At 37.5% G+C, this 22,218-nt stretch overlaps 1 protein-coding gene across 1 annotated transcript in view; it reads right to left on the reverse strand.

The window, feature by feature from the left end:
• Window positions 1-22,218, reverse strand: part of PTPRQ (protein tyrosine phosphatase receptor type Q) — a gene marked incomplete at both ends in the record, with an annotated part of 95,034 nt that overhangs the window by 39,589 nt on the left and 33,227 nt on the right. The window contains 6 exons of the mRNA XM_010164377.1: window positions 12,064-12,333; window positions 14,550-14,691; window positions 16,470-16,621; window positions 17,292-17,567; window positions 17,855-18,145; window positions 18,616-18,781. Coding sequence (XP_010162679.1) covers window positions 12,064-12,333; window positions 14,550-14,691; window positions 16,470-16,621; window positions 17,292-17,567; window positions 17,855-18,145; window positions 18,616-18,781 — 1,297 coding nt within the window. The remainder of the gene's footprint in view (window positions 1-12,063; window positions 12,334-14,549; window positions 14,692-16,469; window positions 16,622-17,291; window positions 17,568-17,854; window positions 18,146-18,615; window positions 18,782-22,218) is intronic.

Below are 22,218 nucleotides of genomic sequence, written 5' to 3' on the forward strand. Positions count from 1 at the left end.
GGTTAATAAGGAGTAATTCTATTGGTGTAAATCACACCATATATGTGTGATTACATATATGGGTGGTGTACATTTACTATAACTTTTGAAATACAGAAAAATACCTATAGGTGTGGCATACAGGAGCAGCTTTGAGAGGTGTGACATTGCTGTTGCTACATTTGGGGCTATATCTCAACTGGAGGAGGGAATATCAAGCAAATTTCTTTTTGGCCTACCCATAGGTAGGATTCCTCACCTCTCACTTAGAAATACTCATTTGTCTTACTCTCCCTTGGTAACACATGAAATCCTCAAGCAACACCTCAAGATTTCGTGTCTTATTTCACCTTCTGAATGAAAAGTATCAATACATGCAGTATGTTTGTCTATCTTTATATAAGTGCTTTACAAGCTGTTCATTAGAAAACAAATTAAAAGAACACCAACAGGGAGGGCTAAATAATAGTGCAATACAAAGCAAAAAAGAAACTTCCCATGAACTTTGTTTCTATGTGTTTATATACATACATGTATGTGGGTATACACAGGTTATATTCATGTGCATGGAGTCAGTAGTGGTACATGGATGTACATAGTACGCATATACACATGCACACATTTATCCATATCTGTATTAAACCATCAGTATACTCCCAGCTCTCGCAGACTGTATGCAACATATGTTTTTGTGCTGTATCACATAGTCATACAGTAAGCTAATATTATCACTAAGACTCTGTAACAGAATACTAATACTCTCTGTGGCAAAAACTGTGCAGAGAAATCAACTCAGAAATCATTCTGTGCACTTAGCTTTAAAGAGTGCTTTAGAAACTTTGGGAGATGTCCTGGTTTTGCTAGGATAGAGTTAATTTTCTTCTTAGTAGTTAGAATAGCTGTGTTTTGGTTTCAGTATAAGACTTGTTATGAGAAGAATATTGATAAAAGAAGTATCTCTGGTAAAAGAAAAACACGTGATACATCCTCAAACTGAAACTGAAGAAGCCTCAAGGCTTACATAAAGAATAAAAGGATCCCAGACCAACGTTACTGAAGAAGAAAGAGAAAACCCTCCCTTTTTTTTTTTTCCAACCTTGTGGGAATATCTGGTCTCTGCTTATATCTGCAACAATTTGTTTATAAAAATCATCATAATATAATGAGCTGAAGCCTCTCCACTAAATACGAATTTTAACAAGAAATGTAAATTATGAGTCAAACTATGCGGTGGCAGTGAAAAGGTTGAGAAATTAAAATCCCTTCAAATGAGCCCAAAGAAGGTGGAGCCTACAGGAGGGGATCCAGGCACAGGAACCACGGGCGCTTCCCCTGTCCTTCCACTCAGCTCTCACACATGTGTACACAGCATTGCAGCATGCAATAGCCTCATATGCTCCCACCCTCCTACACCCTAAGCAGACGCAAAACAAAAACAAACTTCCTAAGAAAAAAATCTTTGCTAGAGACAACTTTCATCACCATACTCTATACTATCAAAATTAAAGTTCTTTTGCTCTGTTGTTCTTAGTATGAAGAGAAGTACCAGAAACAGTAAATAAAAACAAAGCAAGCAGTAACCTTCTTGCTTGATCAGTTTTGGAGATGTAATACTCTATCCACTTTAAAAAAAATAAGCACTACAATATTTTCATAATAGTTCTATAAACTGTATTTTCTAATTGTGTAAATTAAAAGGAAGGGCTTAGTTTGACCATTAGTTAATGAAAAAGAAAGGCAGAGAAATGTTCAATGCTTACTATTAAAAAATCTTTATTTTTCCTTTAAGAATCCCGTACTGTATTGTTGTGAAGTTATTAGTAGCTGTTAAGATACTGTAAAGAATATGAATCTTACACGCTCAGTTATGATAATGATAAAATGGCTAAAACTATTTGAGTGAAGTAAAAGTTACCACCCAGTCTCACTCTGAAAGTGAATTAAAGTACTTTTAAGACCCAATACAATACATTCCAGGAATTAAAAAATTAAGAGTCAGCAATTCCAAAGACATCAGAACAGATAAAAATTAAAAGAATTTAAGAAAATTCAATTCTCCTCCTTCTCATTCAGAGGGGATTATTGTTTTTAGGATAAGGAATGCGACCTCACCTTCCCAGGCACGACTCCAGGAACTCTTGCTGAAATAGGAAGAGCCAGCATTGGCAGATTTGGAATAAAAGTGTGCAACACGGAGATAGAAAAAACTGACTGTAATACCTCCTAATTAACTTCCATCTGCTGAAAACTGATTATTGGACTATAGAATCACAGAATGGGATAGGTTGGAAGGGACCTTAAAGATCATCTACCTTCCCAGGCACGACTCCAGGAACTCTTGCTGAAATAGGAAGAGCCAGCATTGGCAGATTTGGAATAAAAGTGTGCAACACGGAGATAGAAAAAACTGACTGTAATACCTCCTAATTAACTTCCATCTGCTGAAAACTGATTATTGGACTATAGAATCACAGAATGGGATAGGTTGGAAGGGACCTTAAAGATCATCTGGTTCCAACACCCCTGCCATCAGCAGGGTCACCTCCACCTAGGCCAGGTTGCCCAAAGCCTTCAGGAACTGGAAGGTCACTATAAGGTCTCCCCGGAGCCTTCTCTTCTCCAGGCTGAACAGCCCCAACTCTTTCAGCCTGTCCTTGTAGGAGAGGTGCTCCAGCCCTCTGATCATCTTGGTGGCCCTCCTCTGGATTCACTCCAGTAGATCCATGTTCTCCTCGTGTTGGGAGCCCCAGAACTGGACGCCACATGCCAGGTGGGGTCTCATGAGAGCACAGTAGATGGGGAGAATCACCTCCCTTCACCTGCTGGCCATGCTTCTCTTGATGCAGCCCAGGATACGGTTATTTGCCTTCTGGGCAGTGAGTGCGCATTGCTGGGTCACATTGAGCTTCTTGACCACCAGCACCCCCAAGTCCTTCTCCTCAGGTCTGCTCATGATCCATTCTCTGTCCAGCCTGTATTTGTGCTCGGGGTTTCCCCAACCCAGGTGCAGGACCTTGTATTTGGTCTTCTTAAACTTCATGAGGTTTGCATGGGCCCGTCTCAAGCCTATTGAGGTCCCTCTGGATGGCATCCCGTCCCTCCAGTACCACACCACTCAGCTAATTTGCGGAGGGTGCACGCAATCCCACTGTCCATATCACTGACAAAGATGGTAAACAGTGCTGGTCCTAGTACTGACCCCTGAGTGATGCCACTTGTCACCGGCCTCCACTTGGACATTGAACTGTTGACTGCACTCTGAGTGTGACCAGCTGGCCAATTCCTTATCCAGCCAGTGGTCCATCCATCTAGTCCAACTCTCTGAGAAGGAGGAGAATTGAATTTTCTTAAATTCTTTTAATTTTTATCTGTTCTGATGTCTTTGGAATTGCTGACTCTTTTCTGTCCAACTTAGAGACAAGGATGTTGTGTGGGACAGTGTCAAATGCCTTGCACAAATCCAGGTAGATGACATCAGTTGCTCTTCCGCTGTCCACCAATGCTGTAACTCCATCACAGAAGGCCACCAAATTGGTCAGGCATGATTTGCCCTTGGTGAAGCCATGCTGGTTGTCAACAATCACCTTCTCATTCTCCATGTGCCTTAGCATAGTTTCTAGGAGCATCTGCTCCATGATCTTGTCAGGCACAGAGGTGAGACTGACCAGCCTGTAGTTCCCTGGATCTTCCTTGTTCCCTTTTTTAAAAATGGGGGTTATGTTACCCCTTTTCCAGTCCATGGGAACTTCACCAGACTGCCAGGACTTCTCAAATATGATGGACAGTGGTTTTGCAACTTCATCAGCCAGTTCTCTCAGAACACACAGATGCATCCCATCAGGTCCCATGGACTTGAGCATGTTCGGGTTCCACAGATGGTCTTGAACCTGATCTTCTCCTACAGTGGGTGGCTCTTCATTCTCCCAGTCCCTACCTCTGTCTTCTGTGACTTGGGGGGTGTGACTTGAGTGCTTGCTAGTGAAGACTGAAGTAAAGAAGTCACTGAATACCTCAGCATTCTCCATATCCCGGGTTTCCAGGTCTCCTATTTCCTTCCAGAGGAGGCCTACATTTCCCTCACCTTCCTATACTTAAGTCCAGGTCTCCTATTTCCTTCCAGAGGGGGCCTACATTTCCCTCACCTTCCTATACTTAAAATTAAATGAAAGAATGGATCAAATACTGAAACAGGGGCTTGGAATAAAGCAGATAGATAGTAAGTGGTTGCTTTCTGGGTGCCAAGAGCAAGGTGGAAATATGTACCCTCATTTGCTCAAATGTGCAGCTGGTAGAGCCATGGCTGGCACAGCTGCAATCTCTGCACCTAAACCAAGGCAGGTTAAAGAGGCTGGTCACAGAGAGAAAGAGCAGCACCTGTGTTCTAGCCAGCAAGGTGAGATTTCCTTCCCAAATAGAGTACACTGTTCCCCCAGTTTCAATGTGGATGATGCAATCTAAAAGAACCGAGAGATAGCAGTGTTACAGTAAAGATGTAAGAGATGCTTGGCAGTTTCACAGAAGTAGAAATGATATCAGGAAAAATAACAGTGGGTCTGATTTGTGGGCTCTCACACAGAACAGAGAAAATTTAATAAAGCCAGCTTCCAACAGCTCTCCTTGTATTTGTTGGAAAGAGACAAACTTCCGGAGAGTGGGGGAAAGAATGGGGTGCAGCAAAACTATGTTTCTCTTTCCATCTGTCCCCTAGAGAAGCATCCTTTTTCCTGCAGATTACAGAGGGAACCCATGCAAATTACAAGGCTGAAGATTGTCTCTGTGGTCATCCTGGTGAGTAATGCTACATCAAAATCACCATTTCAAAAGATAAGTTTGCAGGTATCAAGATAACAGACAGATTAGACGAGTACTTCTTTCCTACAAAAGCTTTTATTTCTATTTTATGTAATCATTTTTTCAGTTTACTAAGACCCATATATGCAAAATATTTCTAACTTATAAAAGAAAGTGTCAGTTGGCAGATGTAGGAAAATTTTCTCTGCCATCAGTGCCTAGACAGATCTTTAAACCAGAATCAGAGCCTTAAACATTAGTTTAAAATCTAGTCCATTTTATCTAATTGCTTACATAGACAAGTCAAATATAAATGTAATCCCCCATTAGAACAAATGAAAATATGTGATCTGAATCTGGAGCAAATCAGAGGTTTTCTCTGGGACCACAGTGAGGAGCAGTGACACCCAGTGGCACCGTGTCTCTTGCACTTGATGATTGTGTTCAATGAGACAATTTCAAGACAACTATGCTATTGGGTTACAGATACAAAGAGGATTACAATTACTCTAGCATGGAGAATCACATTTCCATTCCTCAAGAATGACTAAAATTTCCCCAACTTTTTCTGTCCACAGATGGTATTGATTTGAACAAACCATTCCATGCTTCCTAGCATAATCATGCAGCTTGTTTAAATTTTCTAAACATGACTCAAGTATGATGAAGTGATCACTGTTCACATTAAAAACAATTAAAGCCAAAAGTTGCATATTTGTCAATTATTATTTCAGATTAAATTGGAACTGTAACAAAGACTTATGTATCTGCTCTTATACACTGCTGCTCTGATACGTGCCGAACAGGAACATTATTATTATTCCTGGTTTCCAGAAAGATGCACTTAAAGAAAAGTCATGAAAAAGGCTGTGTTTGTTGTGCTGTTGGACACTAATTGTCTAGGACTGTGCTCTGATTAGTTAGCTGGCATTCTAGTGCTAATCTCATATTTAAAGTCCCCAGGAATCACATGTAGGACACCTTAAGTCTCATCATCATATATCTGATAGTCTTTCCGTATTGAATTATATTGCATTTGCTATAATTCAGCTAGCTCTGGGAGCAGGGAGTTTTTCAAAATTTGAAATTTTTGGTGCAATGTACTCTATTTAGTTTTCCATTTAATAGCTTTTAATTCAGCTTCTGAAAGCCAGTCAGGGAGCTGTCAGAGAGGCTGGCCATGAAGTGTTGGTGACTTAGTTTCTGGGCTGGAGGAAGAATGAGGTATTTTCAGGTTCATCCACCATTGTTCACATGATGGCCAAACTCCAACAAAAAGTGCCTGAAGCCAGATCCACATGGGACTTTAAGCTCCTAAAACCTATTTACGTGCCTGAACTCCCACTGAAGTTGACAGGAAGCTAAGCACCTAAATAGAAGTTACTTTCACAAATCTTGGCCCTGGTTCCCTGTGGTCATCTGGCTGCGTTGCTAATCAGCCCTTCCAAAGCTGGTGGACTGCTTTGAGATTAAGTTTTTATTTGGAACCCTAAATGAAAGGAAATTCCTGGTAGAAGAAGCTCCAGGACAGTGCAAAGGCTCAGATCAAGTTGAACTGGGCCAGTGGAACTGGTTTAAATCAATAGAAATGCTTGGTAGGAAAAAAATCTTACTCACAATACAAAAAAAACCTAAGGGCAGCAAAGGACACGTACAAAGAAAAAAAATCTACTGAGAAATAAAAAGAAGTTAAGACCTTCTGTAAGAATTCTGTGGAAAGTAATGACTACAGCTGCGCAGGCTAGGAGCAGAAGACGGTAATATGATATGGCATAGTTCCTAACGAAGTTAATAAAAAAAAGTCTGCCTACAGAACAGCTGCTTGTAGCTGGAGTTTGGATTAAAAGAACAGCGGTAGCCTAGAAGTCTGTTGGGTGTTATTAAGAGCATCAATAGGAGGAAAGTGAAGAACAAAGCAGAAGAGATAGCAGTGGGCACACAACAAGAGTCTTCAGAAAACGGAGGTATCTGAAGAGAAAATGAATATTCTGTATTGATTATCTCTTTTAATTTTTGAAAGCTTAGTTACCCAAAGGAATTCTCTGGGTTAAGCTGATATCTCTGATCATACTAAATAGTACTCTAGTATAAACTGCTAATTTCAGGGGGACTCATCATGATATAAAGTCCTGCTCAGTATGAACAAGGACATCACAAATACGTCCCAAATGATTTTACTAACATAAATAGGTAAAAAACTGTAGACTATTTTTTCCCATGACTTGAGACTGATACTATCAGACATGCTTTAGAGGAAATTGCACAGTTGAGAACACATCCTAAAAAAGCCTTCTTGGACTTAGTGTCTCTTAGTCCTTAGCACATTAGAAAATTCAGCCTCAAGCTATGGGATCTGAGCACTGAAAAATCAAATCCAACAAATCTAAGGAGAAATGCACACCTTGAAGCTAAGTTTAGAAAAGTAGTGAAAAGCTGTTAGTACTCCAATCTGAAATTAACTAAGAACACTCAGTTTTCCGACAAACAGGACCATTGTTTACTTTTCAGCAAACATTTATTTGACCTGTAAATGCTTTCAATGTAAGCTTTGTATGCATATGTCCCCACCATTTCTTATACATTAATCTAGAGTTGTCCTAGTCCTTATAAAATATTTCTTTCATCCTACACGATATGATTCTTCTATTTTCATCTAACTGCTTATAAAAATAACATCAATGCAATTTCATTGGCAGCAACAAAGCGATCATTGCATTTGTTTAGTAAAGATTTGCCATAAACATAAAAGCCATTTTAACCGAGATTTGGACATATCAACTAATCAGAAAATCTAAAAAAAAAAATTAAAAAAAATCCATGTTCCATTAAAAAAACAGAAATCTGGTAAAAAAAATAATCTTTTAATCATCTCGGAAAGAAGTGTTTCAAAGATTCTTAGTCATGATTCACTCTGCAATTTTTGGATGCTTTTACTTTATTACAGTTTGGAAAAGTGAACTTGCAGCATGTGAAACACACTGCTCTCATCTATAGTAGTGACAAGTACTCTGAAACTCTTCCGTTTCCAGGGCTGTTGCTCTGCAGCAAGTTGATTCCTCTGGATAACCAGGCCAACATACTGCACTGAACACTGCACTGCATGTCATGCTGTAGGCCCTAAGGACCACTTTAGGGAATGGACTTAAATATTTCTTCCAGTGCATTGTGGTCATCTGTAGTTCTCTTTACCAGTTAATGTGGAAATTCATGTAACTCCATTTCATATTGCTACCATGAGCTGCCACGTCCTAAGAAAAGGATTTATGGTGAAGGAAACAGAGCATTTAATTGGATATTAAGAAGGTTTTAAGCCCATGTTACATTTTGTGCTCCTCACAGGCCTGGATGAAGAAAAGGTCCCCTTTTTCCAATGAACGTCTCCATCCTGGAGGTACAAACCCAAAATCTTTAAAGGTTCCCCTGTGCAGAGAGTAAAGACATTTTGTGCACAAGTAACAATAGATGATGATAATTTGCCACCTCCACACCAAAAGGCCCAAGAAACTTTCCCATCACCAAACTTTTCAGGCGCTACTCTTCTTCATGCACAAGGCATACTTCTCTGTATAGCTACAAGTTAGTATCGGCCAGCAAAATTAAGCACAGATTAAATTAAAAAATGTTTCCTGGACAAATTCCTAGCCATATCTCTTTTAAATGTAGTATGAATCATGTATTTATGAATGAATCTCTGTTTAGTAGAAAACAAATGGTAAGGACTCTCATCACAGTACAATGGAGGCCTCAACATTTTACAATAATCTATGTTCAGTTATAGTACTAAGTAGGACTAGCGGTAAGGGGGAAAAAATTACTCTGCATGTCTTAATACTATAATCAATATGATAAATATTTTCAGAGAAGAATAAAAAGGCTCTGAAGAAAAATCTATCTTAAAAAAATAGAAAGCAGTAGCAGTTTTCTTTTTATTATTTATATTTTGAACCCTCCAAGTGGCTTTTTAATTGTTTTATTTTTATTCTACACTGAATGACTATTATACTTGTCCCTGACCTGTGGTTTAACTGAATCTTCACAGTTTTAGTGTGCCTGTTGGAGAAGTTTCCTATCCTTTTATTGCTCTTTTGCCCTTCTAAAAGTTCCCTCAACCTTAATGAAATTTCATTTAATATATATATTTTCTTTAAAATAATCTAGGAATAGCTATTAAGTAATAAAATCTGAACTAATTTGTGCATGTGTACTTGCTATATCATCTGTATAATATATTTAAACACAAAGTACTATTACCAATACAAAGTAAACAATTTTTATAACAACCTGCAACCTGGCAGAAGCAGTTTGCCATGATAATGGAGCTAGATTAGACACAAAACACTACTAATCTCCTCATAAATTTAATCTTCATGATTCATGTTTAATTGTACCCAGATAAGAATAAATTTACCTCAAAAAAAGGCAAACAGTCTTGCTAAGAATGTAAAGGTCAAACATTATGCAGTAAGACACTGAACCAAATTTGATTGCATTTTATGTCAGAAATAAATGCATTGTCAGTGACTCAGTGCTGGCTACATATTCTGTGACTAATCTCAGACCATCATAAATAAGAAGCTGACAACAGCTATAAAACTATTTCCATTCCCAACCATGAATCTCCAGTTCCTAGTACACAGTCACCACAAAACTATTCATGCAAACACACAGTTAAGGAAATGTCCTAATAATAACTAGTTTGTTGTAAATATGACTAAGCAGCAACATGTAAGCCAATGCTAAAACAGCAAGAAAAAGTTTGCACAGTGGCAAAAAAAATACATGTCTTGTAGTATAAATCCTTCACTCAGGAAAACTCTTAGTGACAAGCCACATAAGCCACGTGTTGTTACAAATAAAATCTGCTAGTACAACTCTATGTAACATTGGCCACAATGACTAGCAGTCTGTTTCTCAAGCCCAGGCTTAATACCATATCCACAGCCTCCCCAGGCTTTCCTCAAGCACTAATTAATAGCCAACCCAATTTCTCAGAAATCCCAACAACTAATTTTCCCAGGTACCAGGCTTCTTTGACACTACTAGAAGCCTTTCCCCCATCCTCCAAGAAATTAGGTCCCTGGGAAGCTTCCTGCTCCCCTCTGCACCTATGGGTAATGTGCCTCTTGTAAGACTATCTCCAAAACCTTCAGGCTTCAGTTTTAGTTTTATTCCAGCTCTGAGTCAGGGCTGGCTGTTCAGCAGCTCTGATTTAAAAGAAAAGGTGAAGAGTTAAAAACTACAGTTGAGGAGTGTACTTAGGTGCACAATCTCACATATCCACATTCAGCACAACAGTTAACCTCACTACAGTATTTCCAGCCACTGCTGTAAAATATGAGTATGCTCATCTCTAATATTTAAACAATAATACTTCCTCCAAAAGCAGATTTTCAGCCTGTTGATGGACAGGATTTTCTGAGCAAACAAGAGGGTGGATGACCCAGGGAGAAGTCTTAAATTGCTAAGGAGCTGGACAGGTGGGGACCAGCAGAAAAACAGGAATCAGAAAAAGGCAGAACTTGTAGGGGAGGTGTTGTTGATGAGGAAGCCAATTTAGAGAGGACAGGTATGCATATGTTACTTCATTGTTCAAATATAGGATGGGGTCAGACTTTAGTGAGATGGACCATATTACGAGGAGGGGCAGTCATCAAAGTACAAACCTAGCTATTTTCACAATGTTGGCTGCGTTATGCCAGCAAGGGCCTGCTCTGCTTGACTTCATTTGTTACTCAGCCATTTGATCCAGATCCAAAGCAGCAGTAGTTCAGTTGACAATACAGATATGGTCTAGATTCATTCAGACTTGCACATCAGCAAGGTTAATTTTAAGAAATGTGAAAATCACAGCTCAGAGTGGGGCACTAAAGCTTTATGAATACGAGAGATCCAAAGGCTGAACCTAAAGAGGTGCATGCCGCTCAGGAAGCTACCAACAGGAGGTCTAAGGATAAGGGTAAGTCTGATCTCCAAGTTTAGATATCTGATTCAATTCTGCATAATAGAACTGACCCCTCCATTTGTCATCCAAAACCTAAACCCTGTTGCTGACATAGACTCTTGTACCTTTTATTTGACAGAACTGAGTAAAACTCACTCTTTCAGTTGAAATATATAAGAGAATGAATGCTGCAACTCATCTTTTAAGTTATTCAATAACTTAGTATTTAAAGTATTACAAAAGCTATGTTTGGTTTCTAAGCATCAGGGGATTCAGTTATACCCTCCCCATCCCACCCCATGGTTCATAATAATCCAGCTGTTCTGAATTAGAGAGCTCCTCAACTCCACTGCATGAATTTATGTCACTGAAGAGGAAACAAAAAAAGCAACTAAATGCAGTAATTGCTCCTGTAATTCAGTAGGAAGGTGAAGTTTTTTCTGGATCCTGCTCACTGAACATTATTTTTATATTTTATATTAAACTATCACTGAAGAAAAAAAGAATAAGAGATATAATCCCAAGAGTAGAAATCATCACTAACTGGGGCAGAGAAATGAAACACACATTTGCCTCCTGAACTGGGAGCTGGCCTCCACTCTACTTTCACTTTGGAAGCTAAGCACATAGCTATTTACACAGAAGCAATGCTGAATTCTGCACAGAATTTCATCTCTGAGTTTCAGGTGCCAAATGAAAACACAATCAGGATTAGGTGAAGCATGAAGCATGCATGGAGAAAGAAAGGAAGACAGACTTTGATTACCTTTTTTTTTTTTTTTTTTTTTTTTTTTTTACTCCAATGCCAAAAAAATTGCCTACATCCTTCTTTGGCTTTAGCTCACAACTTTCTTTCCTGTTAAAATATCTTATTCGTCAAGAGTTATGACAAAGTCTGCTTGAAGAAGTTAAATTCTTTTCAATTGCACAAATTCTGAACAGCTTTATTGTCAATCAACGACATCATAGCACTGGCTGCTGGTAGAAACCAAACAACAAAAATTTTGCTCCCCAAAATTCTTTTGGACTTACAATATCAAATATCCTAAGAGCACCAGGAACAAAGCAGAGATTATAAAATAAAAAATAATAGATGATAAGAAATGAATAAAATAACCATTCAAACTCAACACAGAAAAAGGTATTTCGTGCTTTTTTCAAATGGCAATTAATTCTCATCACCAAGTGTATTCTAAAACAGGAGAAAGAGTAAGCCCTGTTTCTCCTCATCCACTGCTTGCAAGAAATTTAAACAGAAGGATGTTGCCTGAATTAAAGCAGATATTTCAGGTTTGCTTGTTTCATACTCATCATTTAAAGTAAAGAAATTAATAATTTTAGTAATATTTTACCTTTTTCTGGAAGAGTACTGGTATTGCATATCTGTTCTTCACCATCACCGGCAGATGTTGCAGCTTTTATTTTAAATTGGTAAGTAGTATTGGAAAGCAGATTTCTAAAATTATGCAGTGTATCATAAGGTGAAAAGCTTGTAGAATTTCCTTCAACTGTTATGATGTAATGAGTAATTATACCGTTGGATGAAGTAGGAGGGTCCCACTGCACTAGAATCGATTGCCAACTCGTTGCAACACAGTGAACATTCTGCACAGCATCTGGTACTTAAAAGATACACATACACCAAAGATTAACATTTCCCAACAATTAAAATGGCAATCACAGAACAATATAGTCAGAGAAACAGACCCAACGTTCATAGTGAGGGTCAAACATTCCAGTGGCAGAAAAAATGATAAAAGAAACATACTGACAGAATAAAAATATGTTTCTGTGCTCATTAGATGGTTCATTTCCAACTACTATGAACATGACTAATGCTAGTACTTGGAACAGAAGAGGCCATCTATCTGACTTTTTCCTAGTTGTGTGCTCCAACTTTATTTTCACATCTGCTCATATTTTCCCCATGTTTTTTTAATCAAAGTGTAGTAAAACTTATACAGTAGTGTGAAACCCATATACATATTCCACAACAATATCAACAGTAGGATTTCCTTATTTATGTTAGCTTTGTTTCTTTTAGGCACTGTATCATACCTCTATCCTTTCAGCAGAGGCATGACCTGCACAGAAGTCATTGGGCAGGTTTCAGAGCTGTCATATCAATGTTATTAACTTACTGTTCCCCACCTCCTTGCTGCCTCCAGCAGGAGAAATTTTTTTTAAAAGCTCATAAAAATTTAAGAAAAGGTAGCAGATATTATACTTATACTAAAAATAGAGCATTATCTGTGAACAATTGGCTAATTAGAACAATGAATTAAAGTATCTCAGAAAGGGCTATAGCAGCTAAGAGAAAATGAGGGTGCTGCAACCTATTTCCTCTACTGAAACATGTCCAGGAATCCATAAAATTGTCAAAAGACTATCAGTGAGGTACCAGAAATAGAGGGAAACATGCTCATTACCACTGCACAGAGGTAAATGAATATCTTTAAAATTATTAGTTTTCTTTTCATAGTTCAAAGAAAAATGGGGTTTTTTTTAAAAAAAAAGCAGCACGTGCAGAAGAAAGAAGATTAACTGGCCCTTCTTAATAAAGACTAGAGACAGAATCATTAGATGAACTCAGTGAAGAACTGATCCAGCAATTGTCCAAAATCTAGGTTGGAGGGAAACGAAACAATGCTGCATTAGCTGAGCATAAAATCTGAGGAAAAAGCTGTAAAATGACTAGACCATGCTCCTGTGGGCAATGTCTTTCCAGCACTTCTGAAGAAAGTACCATGAGTATGGAATGTCAGTGGTGAAATGAGACAACTGATGGAGAACCATGGCTCTTAGGTAGGACATTGTCTAGCTGCAGGGATCCAACAACCAACTTGAACCAGTTCAGTGATGGTCCAGATTTCTCACAGGTTGTAACTGCTGGGTACAAAAAGAGTATAATTTTTCCCAGAACCCCTGTTTTATCAGCTTTGGAAAGAATATTTCACTGGAAGTGTGGTTTTCTCTGTAGTCACCATATTGGATCTTTTCGATACCTCATCTGCTCCCTTTGCTGTCAGTATAAAGGAACCTGGGGGATCGGACACAGCCCCCTAAGCCATGCTAGTCCCCTGGCACTGACATAAAGTACATGAGTCTGGGTATTGCTCTGACCAGGCAAAGGAGCTACAGCTTTGCACAAAGGCCAGTTTCACAAACCCACAGACTCCTCAGCTCTCTTTAGTGAATGTTGAATATTCACTTTCAAGTGATACGATTTTCCGTTTTGAAACAACCTGCAACTTCAAAAAGTATGTAGAAGGCACAAGACAAAACTGTACATAACTGATTAATTAAGCCAGCTATACTGCACAGTCCTCCCCAGCTGTCAGGAAGAATAAGATCTAAGAAATTAGAATATTTAATTAGTGGATAGCTTCCCTTCCTAAAATAAATTACAAAAAATGTTAAAAATTTATATTTGTTTAATACAATTTCCAGTTCATTTGCCAATCTTTTGTCCAGCTGCTTTTGATACTGCTAAAGTTTCAGTTATTTTCACAGGGATCTGAATTATTGCTTTGATCTACAAAGGCTGATATCTATCTAATTTTCCTCCCTTTATCTGTGATGCTATTAAAGGATTTAAAGTAGCCATATAAGCCTCTCATTTCAGATGAGGACATTTCTAATTCTACACTTCCGACAACAAACTTCAAACCCAGCCTGTCTGGTACAATAGGAATATGAATTGGTATTACACAGGCAGAGACAATGCGATAGTGTTATGTTACATTTTCTTTGGAGAGAAGAGGAAGACCGTTGTTCAGTCATACAAGGAAAATATATATAAAAACAGAACTGCAGCTTAGAAAAAGTCATGTCTAACCTGATTCCATTGTTGTAAACTGGACAGCATTACTGAACTGATTGCCATTCCCAAGCTTGGTAAATGCAGAGACACTGACAAAATAGGGGCTGAATGGTTCTAGTCCAACAAGGTTTGCCTCATGGTTTGAACCTGAAATGTTCTTAAGGAAGGAAAAATTATTAGTATGCAATTAATCTGTGTAAATATTGTGGGCCTCACCCTGAACCCACTGAAATGAACAAAAGATTTAGAGCCATAGTCTTATCTCTTCTACTCAGAGCAGCTTTCAGTTAAAGTATTCCCTGAGCTCAATAAAAGAGAATGAAGCGTCAATTTTTTCCTTTCATTTCCTTTCTCCTCTCCCTCTTTCACTGTAGCTTGTGAGAAAGATATGCCAAAGTATGGTATCATAATCACCACAGCATTGTTAGAACAGATTAACTCCACATATATCCTTTTTTACCAATACTGAAAACTTCTTTCACCTCCAGACCACCACATCACTGCCCTCTCACCTTCTATTTCCTTACTACACCTCTGTAGTGGAAGAGGTCATGGGTCATAGTTTCTCATTTCTTTTACTTTAGAGGTATGTTTTGTGCAAATGTTGAGAGGACTATCTATAATAGCAGCTTGGAAAGACCAGAATTTCAGCAAGAAAACCTGGTGAACATTTCGTGAGATCCAAGTTATCAGAGAATTATTGTGCCTAATTACAATATTTTTATATAAATTGCTCTGCCTGTCTTGCTGCCACAACCTAAGTCTAGTTTCTTGCCCATATAACATTACAAAACATGAAGAAATTTAAGGCATAGCAGATGCATGCAAGCGCTCTGGCCAGTTTTGGTAGTCTCATTGAGTTTGAGTCTGTCTCAGATGGACAGTGGGGAATAATCTTTGGTGGCCTCCATGAACACCCAAAGAATGCATTTCCGAAGGCAGCTGGCTGTGGAAAACACTGTTCAGCTTCTGTATGTGCATTGTGCTCTCCCTCTTCCAAGGATTATGGAAGATACTGGGGTGATGACAGCACTTTATTCCACAATGGGGAATAACAGCAGAATGTATAGGGAGTAGCACAGTAGGACACCCCATGGGGATGGATTTCCACAATGCATACGCTTTACAACAGCACAAGTGCTTTCCTTGCGTGCTAAGTCTCTTCAGTAAAGACTGTATTGCTGAGGGAGTTGGAGTAATGGAGCTCCTCATAGTCCCACGTATATTGTATGCTATATGTCTTAAACTCACAGCTCACTGCAGCAATGCCTTTTACCTGCAGCTTTTACAAGGGTCCTGGGTGAACAGAACTCACTATATAGTTTCTAAACCTAAGATGCAATCCTGACCTTAGCTTGCTGCCTTTAGAGTTCATGGCACATTTCTTGATGCCATCCAAGCAACCAGATTTAAGCAGATATAAATGCCTTGATCCATTTTTTAAATATAATTTTACAACATCTATTTCAGTTAAAAATTATTCAGTTATTCATATTCTGAAAAAATGAAAAAATGTAAACCTCTAAACAGTTTTTAACCATTTTTCAAGATGACCAGGAATGTCCTTCTTTTTGAATCTTAAAAGTCCACAGATACTAAATAGCTAAACGATAGTAGTCACAAAACAAGTAACTTCTGTAATTTTCTAACGTCACACTGAAATATGAAGTCAAGATTAATGAAGTTCATCATTAATGAAATATGAGAACCTCAAAGCAAATTAAAATCTAACAATTTTTTTCTATCTCATTTTAAAAATTGAATTACAGATACAATGGGGGGGTAAGTAAACTATCTTAGCAAACAGGAGCTTCATAATTCTAGGAGCATAATAGACATTTAAAATATTTTCCATGTATTTTGTTCCTAAAGCATGAAAAAAGTATTTCTCTACCTCCCTCCCCCCAAATTAAACACTGTTAATTATAAACATACCTGATAAAATAATTTTTCAGTGTTGTTTTGATAAATCTTAAAATTATATCTCATAATAACACCATTTGGCTGAGGACTTGGATCCCATTTTAGCCACACAGAATCTGCAGTGTAGTTGGTAATGGTCAAATTCTGGGGTGGAGCTAATGGCACTGCAAAAGAGAAACAGTCTTGAGTTCCAAATTACAAATAATCCAGGCAAAACCAAACACTTTGGAGAAGCAGGAGAACATATGTACCTTTGTTACCATTTTTATCTGAACTCAACACAACAGTAATTCATTGCTATTTTAATCTTTTCCTTTCTTTTTGGCATGAAACAAATTCCATTAATTAGGAATACATATTTAGTTAGTAAGGGATCTTCTTAGAGAGCTAAAAAATAACTATTAATCACTTAAACATCTCCATTGTCAGAACTAAGGCATTTAACAAAAGTTATATTACATATATTACTGGAACATGATGTTTTGTCATTTTTCAATTATGTGGGGGAAAGATGAGAAAGGTTTTGTTGCTTGCTTCAAAATCCCTGACACTTGGCAAACCATAACACATTCCAAAGGCAAAAGACATTTCTCCTTGGAGTTATTTTTGTAATCCTACGCAGAACGCAACCTCCTCTTGCACACTGTGGTGGGAGGAGAAAACTCAGAAAAGACTTCCTCTGTAGTATTTCCTTCTTCTGAAAGGTCTTCACGCACAGACCAATGGAAAATTAATCTTTCTTCTTAACTCTCTCAGGTCTGATGTTCAGATCTAAGGTGGATGCAGTAATATCAGGCCAAAATTTCAAAGTGGATTACAATTGAATTTGCTCACCTGACTCATCTGTGTAGAACTGAAGCATGGCAGATGGACCAGGTCCTTTTATTGTTCTTGCAGTTACATAAATGCTGTATAATGTGAATGGTAGAAGGTCTTCCAAGATGATAGAATTATTGGTGGTAGAGAAAGAGTTATTCCTTTCTGGCCCAAATAAATTCAAATCATATCTTATTATAATACCACTTGGCTTAACAGGAGGGTCCCATGAAAGCATAACTGAGGTAGTTGAAAGATTGGAAAATGTTTTGATTATAGGCGCTGATTCTGGGACTATGGGAAGAAATAAGAAAGATAAAAACAAGGATAACCTCAGAAATATATAAGTTACAATGAAAAATGTCTTTTAGGTCAGTTCAAGTTGTACTCTGAGCGGAAAACTCTATTTCATGGTCTCAACACAGAAATCTGTAACAGTTGTTTGTGTCATTGTATAATAAACTTTAAGTAACATGAGAAAAATAAACACAATAATACTTTCTTTTAGAAAGCTATTTGTTTGTTGTTTTGGTTTGGTTTTTTTTACCTACATTTCCTTAGGAATTAATAAAATATCTTACCATCTTCATCAGTTCTTATATGCAGATATAGAGCATGCAGTTCGGAAGATCCTTTATCAGTGGCTGGTGTGATTTTCAAAATGTAATCAGTATATTTCTCCAGATTGTCAAAAATTATGCTTGTGTTGTAAGTAAGGAAAGACATTATCTTATTGATTCCCAGTTGCAATGAACTTAGAGAAACATGAAAGAAGACTAAGCCATTTGGCCGGGATGGTGGAAGCCAGCTTACATTTACAGAAGACGAGGAAATGTTTTGATAGACCAGATTTTCAACAGAACCATCTGGGACTATGAGAGATAATAAGAAAAAAAAATAAATGCATGGATTACACTAATAAAGAATCTAAAAACAAAACAGAACTAAACTCCTGAAATATGATTAGCTCACAAATTTCATTTGTAATACTTTGTGCAACTTTTAAATATCATTTATGTTTCCCTATCAAAAGCAAAATATTTTGAAGGCATATATGAATAATAATACATTTTTAATTTGGTCAATAAAAGACTCTTAATGATGGTTTAAGACAGTATTTTCATTGCTCATATCCAAAGAAGCAGGTTGTGAACTACGTTCTTAGTATTACAAAACAAAGACTCAGATCAAAACAACTTCCTCACAAAGAAAAATACTGTAATGTTGAAAAGAGTACTTAATGGATTTTTTTTAACTTTGCTGTTGTACAGTAAAATAATTTTAAAGTTAGAAAATATTTAATAAATGAAAGCACTGAACATGAAAAAAGTTATTAACTTACTATCCTGATCTGTATACACATCTATTATTTCACTGGTTTTGTTTCCATCTCCAAAAGCTGTGCTTGCAGTTAACCATAGAGTATAATGGCTGTATTTTTCCATATCATCCAGAACTGCAGACTGGGGCATATTGACCTCGCTATCGTTACCATAACTCGTGAAATTCTAAAGAAAAAAAAAAGTGTCATCGAAAACATTATTTATTCATTGATTTCTTTTTCTGGTTTCCCATTTGGCCATCACCACCACCAAGAAATAAGATTCCCCATCATGTTCAGGAGACATAAACCTACATTTTGACTCTTAATAAGTATTGATTTTTACTGAAGTACTCAAACAATTTATAGTATGATCTCTATTTTTACTGCTTGTAAGTACTACAGAGTACTAACTGACTCCTCCTGTTGTTTGTAGTTGTTGAATACCAATCCATCTTTTCTTAAAACACATTAAATCTGGGACATTACAATATGTTTATCCATATTGCATCAAGAAAATAATAAAAAAGTATAATCTGCTAATTGTTCATAGATTACATGACTACACATGTAATTGCCTTGCCTGCTCTGCATGCAGCAAATCAAAGGACTTCTGTCAGTTTATTCAATTTTTATGAGAGTAGACCTTACAGAAGATTGTTGGATTTTTTAATTTAAAACTTGCAGTGGCAGAGATCTCACTGCAACACTTGATAAACTGCTCCTTTTGTTAGTTGTCCTTTCCATTAAAAACATGTCATTATTTCTAATGCAAACATCTATATACTTAGTGGATTGTGTTAAACTGAAGGAACCAACAGAATTTCTTTTCCTTGTGCAGTTACTTGCTAACAGAAGGACTGCACTAGAACCTAGTCCCACTTCCTTTTGACTTATATTAAAAATTCCACTAAAACTGTGACTGTTGCAATAGATCAGTGCTCTATATCAGCCTCACTGAGGAGGCTATTCCTGTTTGGAATGAACTATTTTTGAAACTGAAAAGAGAAAAAAAAATTAGAATGTTTATGTAAAGTCAGCTATACCACATAACTGAATGTGTCAAATCACTCACTGCTTTACAGGAACCTGACTTAGGTGATCCAAAGCAGTTTGGTTCATGATTTGAAAACTGTTGAGAGGTTGTGTACCCCATAAGCATATTCAGCTCCAGCACTGGGTAGGAAGTCAAAGCTTTGCTCCTGATTCAAAGAGTCAGTATCATTCCTCTCCAGCAGTCACATTGCCCCGTTGAGCAGATGGCATAGGCAGCACTTCTCAGGACCAAAGAAGTCCTCCTAATTTTTCTACATAGCAACATTTTCACGGTGAGTTGAATTTTGCCCAACCTCCTGATGAATTGCCTAGTACATATTCCAGTTATTTGGCCTGCCCACTATTTTTGGTGTTACAAGTTATTTTCATCCTCCATCTCCTTAAAATAAAAACTGGCTTCAAATTAAACATTTTCGTACAAAAAAGAGTCTGAGATACCAGACTTACTAAACCAGGAGGAAGGTGACTGTAATGCTTGCATACTTGAATTCATAAATACCACATATAAACACAGGTATACTAAAACTGCATACTAGACAATGGGTTATATTTCTCTTGAAGAAAGTTCCTACTGAAGAAGTCACTGTTACACGCTCTATCAAACACTTGAGTCAGTACTGTGCAAACTGATAGTTCAGTATGCAGTCTTTAAGTCTGTCAGTAATATGTGTCGATTTAAATATCTAACATAACACTTGACCAATTTTTTTGTACAGGCAAAATTATTTTCTTTCAGCAGAAAACAATAGGAGACACTGTCATTCATTTCCCTGAGATTTTTATACCAACATCTGAAGATCTAGTTTTGCATACAGTCACTACTGCTCACGTAACATAAGTAAGAAAACTGTTTGGCAATGAAAATGTAAGCCTTTGTTTTGATTGCAGAGCAGAAGCTGCATAAGTCAAAATACTAAGAAATTCCACCTTAATATATGACTTCTAATTATATATGGAAGCTCACAGTATTTTCACGTAAATATCTGAAAGAGCCTGGGAAGAGCTTTGCTTTACATTTGGGTAGGGTAAGATAAAGGAAAAAGAGGATCAGATTCTAAGGTATTTAATAAAACTTTCTCATGCTCAAGCACAGTATGACAGAAAATACCTTCTGACCCAGAAGGTAAAAATATCAAAGTTACCACATCACGTTTTGATTCTAGATTTAATGGGAGTTAATTGGTGTGAATGGGAGAAAAACTAACTCTTAGTTTGATAAGCATACCTTCACAATTTAGTCAGCTGTTTGGCAGTTAAGGACTCGGTGAACCAATGTGAATGCTACAACAAGTTTTTTGGTGGTTCAACAAAAACTGTTTTAGGAGGTAGTCCCTTTAGTATGAGGAACCTAAAGAATGAGAACTACCCGAAACTTCTGATATGATAAAAATATTAGAAAAGAACGAACACACATTTAAGAGTAAGAGAGATGAAAGATCTAAGTCAGTGCAAACTGAGAACATGAAATTTGCACTAATTGTACTCTGCAGATTGAACATTATAGGAAGTTTTACAATCAGCTGTGGCTGCAGATGAAAGCAAACAGCTTAGGATATTTGGCTACAGCTGAAGAAATTCTTCCTTCTGTCCCCTTCTTCATCCATACATGAAAGAAGTTTTGACATAGCAAAGTATCAGATTATTAAAAGCAGCTAAGTGCAAGCAATATACACAGGCTATGAAAGTGTCAGCAGAAGGTAGTGTCTTCTTCACTTCAGGAAGTGCCAGAAATTTCCAGTGGCATAAAGCTATAATTAGTTGTATACAGACAAGACAGTGCTGCTGTTCTTCACTGTTAACCTTTTTCCTGTGTTCTATTTCCTTCTTTAGGTTCACTGTATTGCACTGTTGTCTTGAGTTAGAGTATCACATACTTGACTCTGGCAGTCAGGTGAGAGTGGTGACACTGAGGGCTAATCCAAGCCATCCCTTAAGCAGTGTAATGCACACTGTTCTAGTACCAACCTAAGTGAAGATATTTCCTTTTTTTGTGCTGTACCAGTCAGAGGCTATCTTTTTAAAAAATTTGCAGTGTATTTTAAGGAAGTTCCCCTTTTAACCCTATTTTCTTCAAAATGGTGAGAGAAAAGGTTTGATTGTTAATATAGTACATTGCTTGCATCCCTTGTCTGCATCCTCAGGGTGGACCAAGCCAAATTTCATTCTGAACTGTGCCCACTCATGTTCACTTAGGTTGGCTTGAAGTATAGGGTTTGGATGATTTAGGGCCTAAGGTTCAGTCTTTAGAAGGGTGGTGGGCTTCTTTTTTCTGCTTAGCTCCTGGTTCCCCTGTCTGGTTTGGCAGAGCAGGACAGCTCTCCTACACAGGAGAACTTTCTCCAAGCATAGATTTATATTTGCAGTTAACACCTTTCACGCTTTCTTGCTAATCAAACACAAGTATAGAGAGATTAAATAAAAGAGTTTATTCAGGTAAATAGTATCTCTCATAGATCAATGAGATCTATGAAACAATTTTAGCAATGAAACAATTACTTCCATAGATTCTTTGACTTCTTTCCTGGAGAAGACTGAGAACATGGGCAGTATGATTGCTTCAAGCATGAT

Source organism: Antrostomus carolinensis, unplaced genomic scaffold, assembly GCF_000700745.2.
Source record: "Antrostomus carolinensis isolate BGI_N321 unplaced genomic scaffold, ASM70074v2 scaffold3193, whole genome shotgun sequence".
Classification (NCBI taxonomy): domain Eukaryota; kingdom Metazoa; phylum Chordata; class Aves; order Caprimulgiformes; family Caprimulgidae; genus Antrostomus; species Antrostomus carolinensis.